The 16,888-nt window shown below is 45.3% G+C and overlaps 1 protein-coding gene across 2 annotated transcripts in view; it reads right to left on the bottom strand.

The window, feature by feature from the left end:
• Positions 1 to 16,888, bottom strand: part of COL24A1 (collagen type XXIV alpha 1 chain) — a 271,129-nt gene that overhangs the window by 203,436 nt on the left and 50,805 nt on the right. For both annotated transcript variants that reach the window (XM_019531158.1, XM_019531159.1), the window contains exons 4-5: positions 14,658 to 14,711; positions 12,228 to 12,281 (exon numbers count right to left, since the gene is read on the bottom strand). In XM_019531158.1, coding sequence (XP_019386703.1) covers positions 12,228 to 12,281; positions 14,658 to 14,711 — 108 coding nt within the window. The remainder of the gene's footprint in view (positions 1 to 12,227; positions 12,282 to 14,657; positions 14,712 to 16,888) is intronic.

The following is a 16,888-nucleotide window of genomic DNA, read 5'->3' as shown; positions in this document are numbered from 1 at the left end:
GCGTGGGCTCAGTTCAGATGTCTGAAGCGGTTTGGAGCTTCCGAAGAGCTCTGGAAACGCTCTGGATGCTTCAGACACTGAAAGTGAAAGTTAGAAGAGGGAAGGGGAGCAGGAGAGGGAGGGAGAGTGGGAGGGGGAATGGGGGGGAAGACTGACATGTGTAGGTGGCCAGTGAGAAGGATTTCTCTCTGGCTGCCTTTCCAATGACAGCGTCTGGGGGGAGGGACCTAGAAACAGCATAAAAGACTGTTCGGAGGCATGCTGTGCCTTTTGCTAGCTTGTTCCCTATCAGGAACTGCATGAGAAAGGAACCCTCAGACTCAGGAATCTCAGCTTGCTTGCTGAACTTGCCTGCTCCTTTTTCTTCTTAGAAAGGATTGGGTAGGATTTAGTTTATCTTAGCTTAGCTATTCAATTACTATTACTATTCAGGGGTGTAGGTTGTAGCTGTGTTGATCTAAGGACATAGGTAGACAAGGTTCTTTGGGTGAATCTGATATATTTTATTAGACCAACAGAGGCTGGGGCAGATGTCTGGCAGGTCACAATGTGACAGAACTCCACTGTGTATATTGAGTCCATGAGTTTCTGTGCCTACTACCTAGGAGGCTGATGAAGTGCAGTTCATAGGCCCACCTCTGAACAGTGGTTTGCATTGTATATTGTTCCCTCTCAGGATCAGGCCTGAGAGACTGGAGGCAGAGTGGTTTTTTGGTGAGGAATGTGCCCCCACAGGTAGTTGGGTTTTGTTGTCTTTGGTAGATTCTGGTGCACAGTTTGTGGGGGTACTGAAGATAGTTGGCAGGTTTTGTGTTTTGAGCTGTAGGAAGTTGGCTTCAGTTCTGGTGATGAGGTTAAGTGCTTGTTTGCATGTACAAACCACTTTTCAGAACTAGGACTATGAACTGCACTTCATCAGCCTCCTATGTAGTAGGTACAGAAACTCATGGACTCAATATACACAGTGGAGTTCTGGCACACTGCGACCAGCCGGACATCTGACATGCCAGGCACTTCTGCACTTTCACCTGTGCCGCTACATCCCCTTTTCCCCGCAACCCCCGACCCCAGCCTGTCCATCCCCCCCGATGCCTCCATTTCCATTTTCACTGACTGGCTTTCTTGCCTGCATTGTGGACCAGGCCAGCCTCTGGCTTCTTTACTATTCCTTCCATCCAGGATCAACTGCAGGTACTTCCTCAGCCTCACAAAGGGGTTTTCAGCCCTAAAGCTTCCAAAGATACATTTTTTTAAGTACTCCTTTTTTTTTTCATAATACACATATAGACATTAAAACACAAGATAAGCCATCACACACCATGAGTCATATGTCCAACACAACACAACATCTTTATTTCTTGTTATCAATTCCTTTATAAAAAGAAAGGCTCTGTGACAGTTCTGTTTGGGTAACTTTGATGCCGCTGCTGATGCTACTGGTGTTGAGCCAGCGAAGTTATTTTACCTGTTGTCACACAAAGTGGTGGACCAGGAGTGAGGCTGTAGGGGAGGAGGAGGCCTCACTGGGGCACACTGCTGTGTTGTGCAGAGGCCCCAGCACCAGGAAGCACGCACCACAGTGTCACCCACCCATATCACGAGTTTTGCCTGTCAGCAGCCAGAGGTGCAGGGCCCCAGAAGACAGACTCCCTCAGTGAGATACACACACAGCTGGTAGGCTTCATGGTCTGGCAGGCCCCAGCACCCAGGCCTGCAGTAGATTCCACCCCGTGCCCCAAGACAGACGCAGTCACCCAAGCACCCACCCATATCATGAGTTTTGCCTGTCAGCAGCTTGAGGTGCAGGGCCCCAGAAGACAGACTCCCCCAGTGAGACACATACAGAGCTGGCGTGCTTTGTGGCCTCAGCAGGGGCTACCAACCCTGCCGTTTTCAGCCCTCTGTGCCTTAACACACAGGGCCATCTGTGTCATGAGTTTTGCCTGTCAGCAGCTTGAGGTACAGTTTTCCCCAAACCCCTGCACCGATCTTCTTGAAACTTGGCATGACTTGTGGTCTCAGCAGGGGCCATCACCCCTGGAATTTTCACCCCCCTGTGGTGTAACACATAGACGTGACGTGAGTTTTGCTTTCAAGAATTTGGGGTGCAGTTCCCCACAAAACCGTGCACCTAGCTTTTTGATGTTTGGTAGGCTTCATGCTCTCAGAAAAGGCTACCAGCCCAGCAAGTTTGGCCCAAATCAGAGACAAAACAACAAAGCTATAGATATTTCATTGATCCCCCATTATACCCTATGGCCAGATCTCCGAGACAGCTCCAAAGCTTCGGAGCCGCTTCGGCTAGATCAAAGTGGCAAACTGATCTGGAGCTCAGGACTGGATTGCTGTCATCTGAAGTGGCTGGATCTGAAGCTGGATCAAATACCTGCCTCCTTGCACAGGCCTACAATTTACCATAGCATTCAGCAGAGGCATAGCGAGCTCATTCAGTGTCAGGGACTGGGCTGGGGTGGGAGGTGAGGGTTCGAATGGTGCAAACCACTGGCGGGGTGGGGAATGACTATTCCTGGTATGGCAAAGATTCCCATGGTGCAGGGGCAGGGAGGGTGATTCAGAAACCGCCCTCTAAAGATGATTCCTGGGGCTGGTGCCCTGCCTGCTGACTCTCCTCAGTTAAGTTACTGGCATTCAGCTTAAGTCAGTTCCATCTATAACTTGTTTTTTGTATCCAAGGAAGTTACTTTTTACTGCTAAATTTTAGCCACATCAGAGCTGGGTTAAAGATGGTATATGCTCTTTATTTACAAGGAACTAAATCAGTATAGACAGCTGTTCAGGCATTCTTGGCAGAGAATCCTATCCTCAGCCACCAAGTTTTTTGAACACATATAGCCTATATTTAAGCCCAACTGTTAGGGTGCCATCATGTCCAAATGCAATTGGGTAAACACCTGTCTCAGGGAAGAGTCCCAGTCAAGACAGCATTTCTATTAACAACCTTTAAAAGAGCAAATGATGTCTCTTCTTCAAGAAGCCCTTTTATTGCAGCACTAGCTAATCTAATAAAGGATCCAGGCACCTAAATGTCAGGTGGCTCGGTATCTCAGCATGGAAACCAGAATCCTGCATTAGGCTCCCTGTATAGCGCTTGGTGAGCCTTATGCACCTCAGAACAAAATCCAAAATGGCCAGCACACCGAGCGGGGAGCTGCCTAGATCTAGTCAATGGGAATTACTGAGGACAGATGTCAGTCTTAAATCCCGCCTCTTAGGTACTTCAGGGCTACAGGGAGGATCCATAGCTTTCCTGAGGGTAAGCACCTATGACCTTTCTTTCAAAGACCTGACCAAGGCTCATTCTTGTCTTTTAAAATATTGCCAAAGAAGGTGCTGGTGCACGCCTCATATTGAGCAAGCTTGTGGTTATGAACACTCAGTAAAGGAGTGGGAGACTCACAGTTAACTTCCTGCTCTGCCTTGGAGAAAGTTAAACCCATATCTCTCACCTTACAGGAGAGTGTCCTAGCCACCAGACTACATCCACTGATCAAAAAACACACTCCTAAGAAAAAGGACCATCATCCAGGACTTCCCACAGTCAGGCAAGTGATGTAACTACTGTGCTACAAAGTCATGTTTCCTCTTACACTGCTTCACTAATCGAGTGAATCTTAATTTTATTTCTACACAATGACAATTTTAGCAGGAAGGACAAGTGCCCTCATCCAGAAGAGCCTATACTGTAGATCTTGTGGCATTCTTCTGGGATGTGTGAGGCGCAGGATTGAATCCCTCCAGGTAGCAAAGGTAATTAAATCTGGGTTTGCTACTTCTGACTTGAGAACTGTAGCTAGTCTTTAAAAGAACGTAGCAACTATGTCTGTTCTGTAAGGAACCTGAAGCTGTTGCTACATTTAGGGCTTCTCTGAGAATGCCTACCACATCAACCCCCTCAGGGCTCTTAGTTTGCATCCTGATCAGAGTTAGGCATGAACTAGATCCAGAGTTGCTCAGTTTTGTCAAGAGTCTGACAGCTCTGGGCGCACACATGGTGCTACACAAGATACTTTACAGTGCATTGGATTAATCTAATGTGCAGTAAAGCATAGGCAAAGGGAGAAAATATTATTTGGGAGGGCTGAATAAAACTTAAAAAATACTTCTACACACACACACAGACACTGCCCAGCAAGTAACTCTGTCAAGGAGAAGGGACGTGGGGGAGGGAAAGGGTATGGGGGGCAGATCGAGGCACCCACAGTGAGGGAGGGAGTGGGGCAGAGGCAGGGGCTGTGGGGAATAGGGCCCCAGGGCAGGTCATGGGATAGCTGGAGCCTGGGGGGCGCTCCCACCACTGCATGCACCCTGGGGGAGGCACAGGAGGTATGTGCCACCCAGATTTGTGTGCAGGGCATCGTGGAAGTGGGTTGCTGCTGTAGGCTGGGCTCTGAGTCCCACTGCCATTGCCCAGGAGCTGTGCGTGATGCCATGCTGTGCCTCCTACAGCCGGGCGGGCAGGGGATGCAGTGCAGGCACAACCAGTGCATGCAAGATGCATGGCCTCACACATGGCTCCCAGGCAAGGGCAGCAAGGGTGCAGAGCCTCAGCACACAGCAGCAGCCCACCTCCATGGTGCCCTGCACACAAGTCCAGGGGGCACATGCCCCCACATGTCTCTGGGATGCATGCAGCAGCGGGAACTCCCCTGCAGCCTTGGACAACTGCCCGGGCTCCAACCATCCCACGACCCGCCCTGGCCTCAGGGCCTCATTCCCCCTGGCCCCAGCCCCTGCCCCACTCCCTCCTTCACTGTGGGGGTCTCAATCTGCCCCCTGCTCTTTCCCCTTCACCTTCATAGACTTGCCTGCAGGGTGGTGCATTCTTGGCTGCCTCGGCAGGCTGCAGCTGCGTATCTGTCTGTGCACACCCTTCCCCCCACTGCAGCTGCCCAGAGCCCACGGCCAGGATGCCCTGTGATCCTCTGAGCTGCCACCACTGCCCCATGTTTGGGGGGACTACGCCCCATTAGCCCTGGCCTTCCACCACCTATGCAGTGAAGTGTGGCCATCTACACATGTGCAGCAATTACTACACAATATATTAGTCTAATGCACTGTTTTCTGGTACCTGTATGTACTCATACCTGTATATAACATGCCGTACTGTATGTGTAGATGCTGACTAGAAGCAAATTGCTTCTAGCGAGCCTAGGCAGCAGGGGCCCACAGTGGGTGAGGAGAGCTGTCCTGGCTTGGTGGGATGCTGCCTGCTAGCTATGTGGAGCTGGCAGATGGGTCACAATCTCCACATGGCTGGAAGCAGCTGCCTGCCCAGCCGAGATAGTTCTCCCCTCCTCCCTTGAGGTGAGCCCAATCTCCCCCTGCCTGGGATGGAGCTGCCCACAGAGCCAGAACAGCTCCCCTCTTCTTCAGAGCTCACAGCTAAGCCCCTGTGACCCCTGCCAGGCTGGGGCTGGCACCTGGGGGAGCCTGGAGCTCCCCTTGACTGCTGCACAGGAGCAGAGCAGGGCAGGAACAGCCCTTGACTGGACAGCTGCCTGGCTAAGTTTGTTCCTGACAGGGGCGTGGAGATATGGACTGGGGAGCTTTGATGAGCCTGAATTTTCTGTGCAGAAAATTCAAGTACATTAATTGCACGTGTATACATGCTCACAGAGGTGCAATTTTAGGCATATACAGATTTTTAAAATAAAAAAGTAAGGCATCTATGGAATTCAGGCACTGGCATCAATAGGTGGAAGCTGAGTACAGGTTTACAGAATCAAAGGTACAGAACTTCCACTTCTAGCACCTAAGTCCTTCACTTGATGAGACCCATGTGGCTCCAAACTTTTTTTTAGATTTCCTAGCACACATTTTGTAACTCTCTGATGAAAGGAACCCACAAAACCACTCTTTAGCTAGAGGAAGATGACATGCTTCAGATAATCGCAAAAAAAGTGCCAAACATATAGATTAATTAACCACATTTCTAGTACTGGTCAAACAGTTTGGCTTTCAGTGCACACAGAGCTCCATTTGAACATAATATTAAGCTAAAATAGGAGTGAGCTCTGATTTAAAATGTCTCGTAACAGCCACAAAGTTGTAAAAAACAGAACCTGGAACTGATGTGGCACTGATTTGCTCTGATACCCCAGCAGCAAGAAGGGTGAATGACAGAAGAGACTTTTGTAAGCTTCACATGAGTGAGGACTGCCTTGCAGAGTAGTGCTCCTTGAATCATTTAGAGCAAGGGTGTCAAGGGTGCTGCCCATAGAGCCAGATCATCAGGCCCCCAATGTGGGCAGTCTGAGATCCACCTGTCTCCTCTTCTCCTAGCCCACATGCCAAATCTAGCACCTGCACTAGCCAGTCCGGGATTGTGCCACCTATGGCACCTGCTCTGGCTGGATGAGGACATGAGCGGCACATGGAGCTTGTTCCAGCTGGTCTGGGGCAGATGTTGCATGTGTAGGTCCCAGAGCGGGCACTGTGCACAGTGCAGTTTCAGACCAGCCACAGTGTGTGCCAGATCTGGTATTCAAGGGACCCACAGAGACCTCCCCCTTGCATGGTGGATTCAGAGCCCACTCTGGTTGGTCTGGGACTGTGGTGCACAACCTGGCCAGATCGGGATGCAAGTGGGATACAGCACCCAGTCCAGCCAGTCTGGGGAAGACACCATAGGCAGTAAAGGTCCCAGAGTGATCACTGCAGTCAGACTAGCTATAGTAGATGCTGCAGGCACTGGATCTAGCGTGTGCAGAGGAATGGGTGTGGGAAGGGCCTCATCCAGCCCATGGGGCTAGTCCTGCACTGTACATCTGACCCATGAACCAGCACTCTGCCATTCATCGCCCCATGGGACCAGATGAGTTTGACACCCCTGATTTAGAGAGAGCTCACAGATGAAATCTATCCCTGATGAGACACAAACAGGCTGCACTGAACCCAAAGATCTGTCATATTTTCTCTTAAGGTAGATTTTTTTAAAACTGTATAGCTTGTTATGACTGCTTACCAGTTGCTTGGACTATGGGTGGAAGCTCATGGCAGGCTTTCCAAAGTAAAGATGAGACAGGCTATTTTATGTTGTATTTATTTTCAAAGAGTTATTGCAGAATGTTGCTTTGATTATAATAGAGATTTACATCTCTAAGAACAACAAAAAATTGCTTGGTAACAACAGAGAGACTGCATTTCAAATTGGGACAGGACTTGGTCAATTTTAAACACAAGAAAGATACTCCTGTAATACACACTGTTCTTTTTAAACTCGTTCATAAGACAACGTTACTACAATTAGCCTTGTGCTGATGGCTCTCAGGAATTCCTTTTAAAATATAAATCACGTTATCTTCCCCTTAAAAAATGAAGTGAATGAAAGTTAACAAAAGAAAAGATTAAAAGATTTATTTTTAATACTAATATATAAAACAAAGCCAGGGAGCCCTATGGGCTGTGCCTTTGCTCACTAGATCTGGAGCTCAGGGTGGCACTGGGCCTGATCATAGAATCACAGAAGTCGGGTCAGAAGGGACCTTATAGATTTTCAAGTCCGACCCCCTGCCAGGGCAGAAGAAAAAAAACTGGGCTCAAATGATCCCAGCCAGGTAGGCATCAAGCCTCCTCTTAAAGACTCCCAGGGTAGGAGCCAGCACCACTTCTCTTGGAAGCTGGTTCCAGATCCTAGCCGCCCTGACCGTGAAGTAGTTCTTGCGGATGTCTAATCTAGACCTCCTCTCCAACAACTTATGGCGATTATTCCTTGTTATGCCAGGGGGCACTAGGGGAAACAAGGTCTCTCCCAAACCCTTCTGGTCCCCCCTAGTGAGTTTATAGACTGTCACCAGGCCCCCCCCCTTCTCTTGTGAAGGCTGAACAGGTTCAGGTCCCGCAGTCTCTCATTGTAGGGTCTGCCCTGTAGTCCCCGGATCATGCGGGTAGCCCTCCTCTGGACCCTCTCAATGTTGTCCACATCTCTCCTGAAGTGGGGCACACAGCACTGGACACAGTACTCCAGCTGTGGCCTGACCAGTGTTGGATAGAGGGGGAGGATCACCTCCCTGGCTCTACCTGAGATGCACCTGTGGATGCACGACAAGGTCAAGTTAGCCCTGCCAACCGTGACCTCACATTGTCGGCTCATGTTCATCTTGGAGTCAATAATGACTCCTAGATCCCTTTCTGCCTCCATACTCTCAAGAAGGGAGTTTCCCATCTTATAAGTGTGCTGCTGGTTACTACTGCCCAAGTGCAGGACCCTACACTTGTCAGTGTTGAAGTGCATCCTGTTTTTGCTAGCCCACCCCTGTAACCTATCTAAGTCTTGCTGCAGTCTTTCCCTCCCTACTAGTGTGCCCACCTCACCCCAAATTTTGGTATCATCAGCAATCCCAGTGTGCAGAGACCCCAGACCCTGATCTGGGCACATGGGATCAGGTGGGGGCAATGTGGGATATGGCAGAGGCAGCACGGGGCTTGATGATGCCATGTAAGACCAAAAAGGGGTGGGGCAAGGCCCCATGGCCTTGATCCCAGGATGTGGGGCTGGGCAGAGGCAGCATGGGGCCCTGATGCTAGCAAAAAGAGGAAGACTGGGATCCAATCTCAGGGCATGGGGGGGACAAGCCAAGGCCACATGGGCCCAATCCTGGCACACGGGGTCTGATCTGGCCCTCAAACTGGCTCTGTGTCATTCATCTGCACTGTGAAGCCAAAAGGTTGAGCCCTGCCTGTCTAAACGAAGACTGGAGATAATCCCATTACCTGGATTAGTTTTTATAACCTGTCCCCCCCCGCCCCGAATCACTCAGTTTGTTTTCTGGCTCCGATCACCTTGCCTCTCCCACAAGTGCCCTTCCTTTTTCCTCCCCCTTCCCTAGGCTCTGTATTCTAATCACTGCTTTCTATTCAGAAGCTCAGCTTTCTTCAGTCCCCTCACAGTATTTGATGAAGTAAACTGCTGCTTACAAAATCTTATGAACTTCTGATGTACTTGGTCTGTAAGGTGCAAATCTACCCTGCCTTCTATAGAAGAGTCAGGGTTAAAGACAGAAATGAAATGACAGGCACCAGGGTGCGTATTTAAGTTCCTGTCAGAAAAAAAGCAACAGCAGACTGCTTCTAACAATGAAACTGTGGTCTCAGTTGAAGCTCTTCACCTCAGGAAAAGGATAACTATAGCTACTCTGGCATCGAGCCCTAGTTACATGCAATGAGACAACTATTTGGAGAGCTCCAGTGTTTGACATACCTGCCAACTTCTCAAAATGAAAATGTGAAGGATAAAGAGCATTCAAAAAGCACTGGGTATTAGGCAAGAATCTTGTAATTCCTTCCCAACCTGAAAGTGCAGCCACTTTAATTTTTTTTTTTTAAATTTCCACTAGCTTATCCATGGAAAGTGTTTCATTCTATGCAAACAGTTCTTTAAATGAAATATTGCCTTTTCTATTTTCCTCCTTCTATTTTTCACTTTTCCTTAGTAACAGTACCACATCTTTGCATCAGAGTATTTCAGCCAAATTCTTGTATAGTTTTTCACTTTGTTAAGGTCCCTGGGAATTTTACTCCCTACTAACTTGTCTCTTCAGTCAATTATGTTTCCTAATTTTTAATTCTGAATTGAATTTTCTGCTATTTGACTCTCTCGTGCAGCACTATTCCCTTCCATTGGAAAGGCACTGCAGGAATCCAGCCACTTGGCAACACAGAATAAATGGCAGGATGACATTTTATCCCTTGTTTTGGCATCAACAATTTCTCTCTCTCATCAAATCTCTGCACCTGCTACATTTCTGATTAGAAATCTTGACTAAATCCACCTATAGGCCCTGCTCAATTTCTGAAGGCCAATCCAAAAATCTGTTAAAGTCCATGGAGAGTCATTGTCCCCCACCCAGATTTTAATAGGCACTGTTCAGGTCATTGTGGGTGATGGAGTGAACAGGACCATGTCTCAGCTGACAGCGTTTTTGGAAATACTGAGCCTGAGCCTCCTCTTGCTGACATCACTATAAATCAAAGGTAACTTCAGTGAAATCAAGACTTACACTGATGTGAAACCAGAGTGAAAGGACAATCAAGCCCATCAAATTTAAAATAAAATGCAAATTAATGCCTGGAAGCTATATACAGAGATGAAGTTATAGCATTAAATTAATGTGCCATGTCATTTCCAGTTAAAATTGTTTCGTGCTTTTTTCAATTCTGAATAATAATATCTAGAAAATTAAAATTTCAACCTTTTGCTCTTCCCTTTTCCAATTCAAACCAATTAAACTAAGAGAGAGTTGCAAGAAAGAGTGAATTATAATAAAGCTGTGATAAATTCTCAGCAAAATTCTTTTGATAGTTTGCCTATTTCTGTTTCTCCTCAACATAAGAAATTCCTTGTCACTTTACCCTAGAACAAGAGTCATTTTTATATGTGGCTTTCAAATGTGGACAAGCAATAAATGATTGCAAACCACCATGTGACTGTAAAAAAATGCTTAAATATTTAATCTATTTAACATTACAGGGAAGCCAGAACAATGCCAAAATCCACACTCAATTTTGTTGAACTAATTCTTTTTTTATGAAATGACAACAATGCTTCTAAGCAATTCTACACCAAACCTCAACCCCTTTGTATAGGGTGCCTTCAAGTCTATGCATGTCAGTTGGAACTGCCTATGCTGCTGTTTGTTTAAAAACATCAGTAATAATGTAGAAAGCTATCAACATATTAACACAGATTCTAGCACTCTCAAAGTACATGGTAACTTGTTAGTGTAAATAGAAGATACATTATGCATCTTAAGGGAAGAATAAAAATCCTTTATGACGTTACTGACAGGAAGTGATTACATTTGATCTACTCTGCTTTAAGAATAAACATACTTAGGTTTAATTTTAGCTTGTTCAAATTATCAGAGGTCTATAGACCCATGGTCAATGGATCTTTAGAAGTTCAGCTTTAGCAAGCATCTGTCTTGTTTCTGTTTAATTCAAGATATTATGAAAGGAATTTGTAATGAGATAGCAATTTTCCATTGAGACAGAAGTTGACTGCAGCACTAGCCACACACGTTAACAGTAATAAATGAAGCTTGAATAAGAAAAGTAGATCTCATAGAGATGCCTAAAACATAGCCTAGTTTTTAAGAATTACCTTTAGTTTTTAAAAGCATGAACCCAGCCACAGGGTAGAGTAAAAAAGCTTGCAAAAACCTTTGTATGACCCAAGGAAAAGAAATTTTTGCTATGAAATAATCTTAGAAATAGTGGGTTGCAGTTATTTTGAGTAAAAGTTATATGCACTTTCCTATTGCACAGCCTGAATACCTATTGTACCTAAGCAAATTATAAATGACTATGTTTAACTACGGTCATAAATGAGTTACTAACAAAAAGGCATATAGAAGACACAAAGAGACTTTGTTTCACAATGGCAAACACTGTGAGGTTTATGTGCTATATTTTCATATCCTCAAGCAGTTTTTAACACCTGTCACCACAGGTCAGATTCCTGCCACAAGGGATCATACTAAAACAAATCATGGCCAGTTTTGTTTTTTCCTAACATATCTATCAAATTTTGAAAACTAAATACGAGTTGAAGGCATTTTTCAACTGCACAAATCTGTCTGAAACTATTTAAGTGGCCTATGTTACCCAGGTTTGAAGGTTTGAAATGGAGTTCATAAGCCTAACATCTTTTCTGTCTAACCTAGTATTTCTTGAAAAAGCACATCCATAGTTTGATGGGGAAAAAGGTCTATTGCTTCAATCGGAGACGTTGGCTGAAAAAATCAGAATAGTTAAATACCATTAAAGGTGAAATCTTGACAAGAGAAAAGTATTTCTGGGAAGTAACTCTGTCCATGCTATTGTTTTAACAAAAGCAGAGGATTATACTGATTAGATGTTCATTCCTGAAAATATATCCCCTGAGAAATTCCAGCTTACTGAAGTAGTTGGGTTGACTCTATTGAACTTCTTCGGAATGCTAGAATTATTTGCATGAGTCAAGACTTCCGAGATGAACCCACCATTATACACACACGATTTTCTCCTGAGAGACTGGCTGTTTGGTGTGGTCTTTATCTCAGTTTTACTAGCAACATTTCCTTTAAAATGTTTACAATTGTGGTTGCCATTTGTAAACTAAATAAAATTAATCAGTGATATTCCTGGAAACAAGTGGAAAGGCTTCCAAAAAGTCAAAAGTTAGGAGGTCCATATTTGCTCATGGCTACATGAATAAATTAGCTTACCTTTGTACCTGGCAACCCTGGCAAACCTGGATTACCATGTGGTCCTGGAACACCCTAGAAAAAAAATGAAAGTGTAAAATTATTCAGAATTAGGTCTAGGAGTGTTTGGTACTTATGGAAACACTGTCCAGACAATTATCCTGAAAAATCATTGTCACTTGTATGATTTCTGACTGAGATTTTCAAAGGAGTTTAAAGGTATAGGATGCCCAGTCCTCACTGAAATTAAATGGGAATTGAGCACCTAACTTCTGTAGGCTCCATCACAGATCTCAGTTTCACTGTGTTCCCAGATAATTTTAAATAAGCTCATGGTGGGTTTTTCAGCTATAGCATAATATATTATGCTATTAGACATAATATATTATGTCTGGAAATTATATACATCTTAAACATCACATTTTTTATGTACATATATGTACCATAGAGAAAGTTGGTGTTAAAAGGAATAGGAGCAATTCCTTCTCCAGCCAACAGCCCAGAACCTTGACCATTTTGACAGACAAAGTTGACTTTTTATGCTCACCATTCACTTACTTCAACTAAAGCACAACGTATTTCAGCACTGGCTGGCAGGCATGCTGCTGAGTATGCCATCCTCTCCCATTCCCACTCATGCTTGCCAAACCTGGAAATGTAGCTGTGAAGGGACTTTGGGATGGTTCTTCCACAGTCACTTCCACGACCCCCTGAATAGGCAGGAAAGAGTGCTGGGTTCAGATGACCCCAGTCAGATGCCTATCTAACCTCCTCCTGAAGACCCCCAGGGTAGGAGAGAGCACCACCTCCTTAGAGTGGCCAAAATCTGGAATGGGCTCCCAAACTGTGAAGAAGTTCTTCCTAATGTTCAGTCTAAATCTGGTCTCTGCTAGCTTATGGCCATTATTTCTTGTAACCCCCAGGGGCGCCTTGGTGAGTAGAGCCTCACCAATTCTCTTCTGTGCCCCCATGATGAATTTATAGGCAACCACAAGGTCGCCTCTCAACCTTCTCCTGCGGAGGCTGAAGAGGTCCAGGTGCCCTAGTCTCTCCTCGTAGGGCTTGGCCTGCAGGCCCTTAACCATACGAGTGGCCCTTCTCTGCACCCTCTCCAGGTTATCCACATCCCTCTTGAAGTGTGGTGCCCAAAACTGGACACAGTACTCCAACTGTGGTCTGACCAGTGCCCGACAGAGGGGAAGTATCACCTCCTTGGTTGTGTTTGCCATACATCTGCTGATGCACGATAAAGTGCCGTTAACTTTGCTGATGACCTCGTCACACTGACAACTCATGTTCATCTTGGAATCCACTAGGACTCCAAGATCCCTTTCTGCTTCTGTGCTGCCGAGCAGGTCATTTCCTAGGCAGTAGGTGTGCTAGACATTTTTCCTCCCTAGGTGCAGCACTTTGCATTTCTCCTTGTTAAATTGCATTCTATTACTTTCTGCCCATTTGGGGACCTGGGGCATAGCAAACTAAAACTCCGAGAAGGAGTTTTAGTTTGCTGCTCTACAGCTGTGGTGTGAAGCACAGAGCTCTGTGTAGCTCAGGGACTCTTCAGGAAGCCTGTGCAGGCAGCCTGACAGCAGCCTGGGAAGACAGGCTCTGCTCAAGAAAAACAGTGAGCCTGATCCTTTTATTTCCCTAGGAGCCTGCCTGAGCTGAGTGAGGGCCCAGTGCTACCTTCCATGGCTGAAGTGCTCCCCAGGACTGCCTGAGCCGAGTGCCTGTGGGCAGGTGCCACCTGGGCGGGGAGGGGGCCTGCCGCTGCCATGGAGGGAAGCACTAGCCCCCCGCCCCTTAGTTCAAGGACCACTCTGCCTGCCAGCAGCTAGCCCTTATCTCCCTGCCGCCGGAAAGGCAGGTAAGTTTGGGTGTGTGCGCAACACAGGGATTTAAAGGGCCCTAAATTGAAGCAGTGTTTTTAAAAACCCACCACTTCAATTTAGGGCTCCTGTTTCATCTACACATGCCCATAGAAATCATACTTTAATTGGACTGCTGTACAACAAGAAAGGAAAGGAGAATCTTTGATCAAGTTTCTTCCTAGCCAGCAGTAGGTAATTCAATTTCTGTTGCTGTCTACTTTGTAGCTAGGGGATATATTATTCTCAGAAGTCTATTCCCCTTCATTCCAGAAGGCAAATGACCCTAACATTAGACTTCTGAGTTCCAGACAGGAGCAGTGAAAAATTAAATATTACTGTTGCAAATATATAAGTAATTTGTCCACACATTCACACAGGATCACCTTCACTAAAGTAATGCATACTGTCAACATATTTCTTATTTGATTTTGTTGCAGGACAATTTGTATGGGGAGATCAATATGGTATCTTAATTGACTAGCAAATGAATACAGGCTAAAATAAAATAGTGATTCAAAGCGTGGCTAATTATCAAAGTTCAGCTTGTAGCTGCAGAAAAAAATATACCTATTTTACTCACCCTTGGACCTCTCTTCCCTGATGGGCCAGGTAAACCTGGAGGACCTGGAGGACCCTGGAGAAACAAACATCAAATAGTTAAGGCTAACACCAAACTAATCACTGTGCTGCAGATCAAACTCTGACTAGTTCTCCCAAAGACATTCAGCTTCTGATTACCAAGTGCAGACACCTGCTCATCTTGGAAGCAAGCTCCCAAACTAAAGCTATGTGTGTTCATAAACCTGCCTCCAAATGGGAGACGTACGGTTAAAATTACTTCATGCACAGGGATTGTAATTCCCAGTTTAGTGGGCACCTTTTGCTTAAGAAGATTACTGGAAGAACACTTTTCAAGGTCCATAATCAAGGAAGTGCAACATATTTCAAAACAGAGCATAAAAGTTAACTTAAGTAAAAAACATAGCTTACTAATTTTTACTTCCCAAACATTGCATCTATCATTCTAGGCAATTCAAAGAGCTGTACTGAAATAAACTAAACCACAAGTCATACAAAAGGAAGATATGAAGTCAAAGAAATATGACAAGCATGGCTGAAAGATTGTTTGATGATCCTGATCTTTTATATTCATGCTTTTAAACTGATATCACGCCCTTTAAAGAAAAAACTCTTTTTGATTTTCACAAGTAAATTCATACATACTCCGGCAGTATGAGAAATAACCTTTGCAATTTCATGCGACTGTTAATGATTGCATTGATATGAGATGTAACGGCAACCTCTCTCTAGTTAATAGCTTTATCCCTAGAAAAATCTCTTCCTTTCTTATTGCATTGTCTCTGTTAACTTTTGAGGCCCTTGAGGATGTTACATCTGTACTGAAACTAATGTAAAAAAATCTGCAGTCTAGATCCCATGCTGGTTTACGTCAAATCCCATGCCATTGTACTATCTCCTATGAGGCTGCCTAAGGTATTATTCAGCCATTACTTTTCAAAGGCAAATTCAACTGTACAATCCATGCAGGTGCAGGAAACCCTCATTGTAAAAGAATCAATACACTTCCACTGCAGAACAAACTAGTGGCAAAATGGTAGGATCTAATGGACACAGAATGGTCTGAGGAAAGGATTTTATTACCATCTTCTGCATCACATCTCAATCTCACCCCTGCACAGAACACAGCTACCCAGGCTGTGCACTAGATAAAATGCTTAAATAGCCCTTGAAATTGCTTGATGTTGTTCAAAATGATTAAAAATCAATCAAAGCCAAGGAAATTATTACTGTTGTAGCTGAAATAACAATAAACAAACAGTGCAGGAAATGAAAAATTGTACTACTCCACAGTTTTTATTAGCACTTAGTGAATTATTTTATTAATATTAAATTCTTAGGCAAAATTACTGTCACCATCCTTAGAATAATAAATTCACTGGTGCAGGAGCCAATTCTGTTTAGGCATATTATACAATGTCAAATCAATTGCCTTTCCTTGGACAGAACAAAACACTGGACAATTCTGGGGAAAAAAAATATTATGAGCCTTTATTTTTTACGGAGGAAAGCTCTCCTCTACAACTACCATAGTTATCTTTAAAAGATCCAAAACTACAGAATAACACAGAAGAGGCTTTCAATGTCACTGTTCTATACTTGAAACTGTGTTTCAAGAACAATGACAACTGGTGGGGAAGTTACATAGGTATCTTCCACTCTGGGAATAGTTACTTACTTTTCTTAACAACTGAGGCTGGGATTTAGAATGGCAATAATTAGAGGTGCCCCGATATATCGGTGGCATATTGGATTGGCACCAATAAAAGGAAAATTAGCATTATCAGCAATCAGCTTTTTTGGCCAGTATAGCCAATAATGTCACTGATAAATGCTGCGTGCATGTGCACAGCTGCAGCATGCATGCAGCCAGGAATACAGCCAGGTAGCTTTGAGAGCAGCCTCCTGCCAGTAAGTCTGTGAGGGGAAGGGGAAGTGGGGAAGGAAGGGGCATGTGGGTACAAGTCGAGGCCCCCATCATGAGGGAGGGAGTGGGGCAGGAGTAGGTGCTGCCAGCCAGGGCAGTGAATGCAACCCTGTGAGCAGGATGGAGCTGCAGGGGGCTTGTCTGGGGGGGCACGGAGGGGAGGCAGCTCTCTACTGCTGTGTAAACTCCTAGGGGAGGAATGGGGGGCAAGTACTGCCCCCCCGATTTGTGCACAGGGTGGGGGTGGGGACACCCTCCCCCCCAACACTCCCTGGATTTGTGTGTTGAGCTGCCTGCTGCGGGCT

Source organism: Crocodylus porosus, unplaced genomic scaffold, assembly GCF_001723895.1.
Source record: "Crocodylus porosus isolate Cpor-Errol unplaced genomic scaffold, CroPor_comp1, whole genome shotgun sequence".
Taxonomy (NCBI): Eukaryota; Metazoa; Chordata; order Crocodylia; family Crocodylidae; genus Crocodylus; species Crocodylus porosus.
The sequence above is the reverse complement of the archived record's forward strand: the minus strand, read 5'-3'. Positions and strand labels throughout refer to the sequence as shown.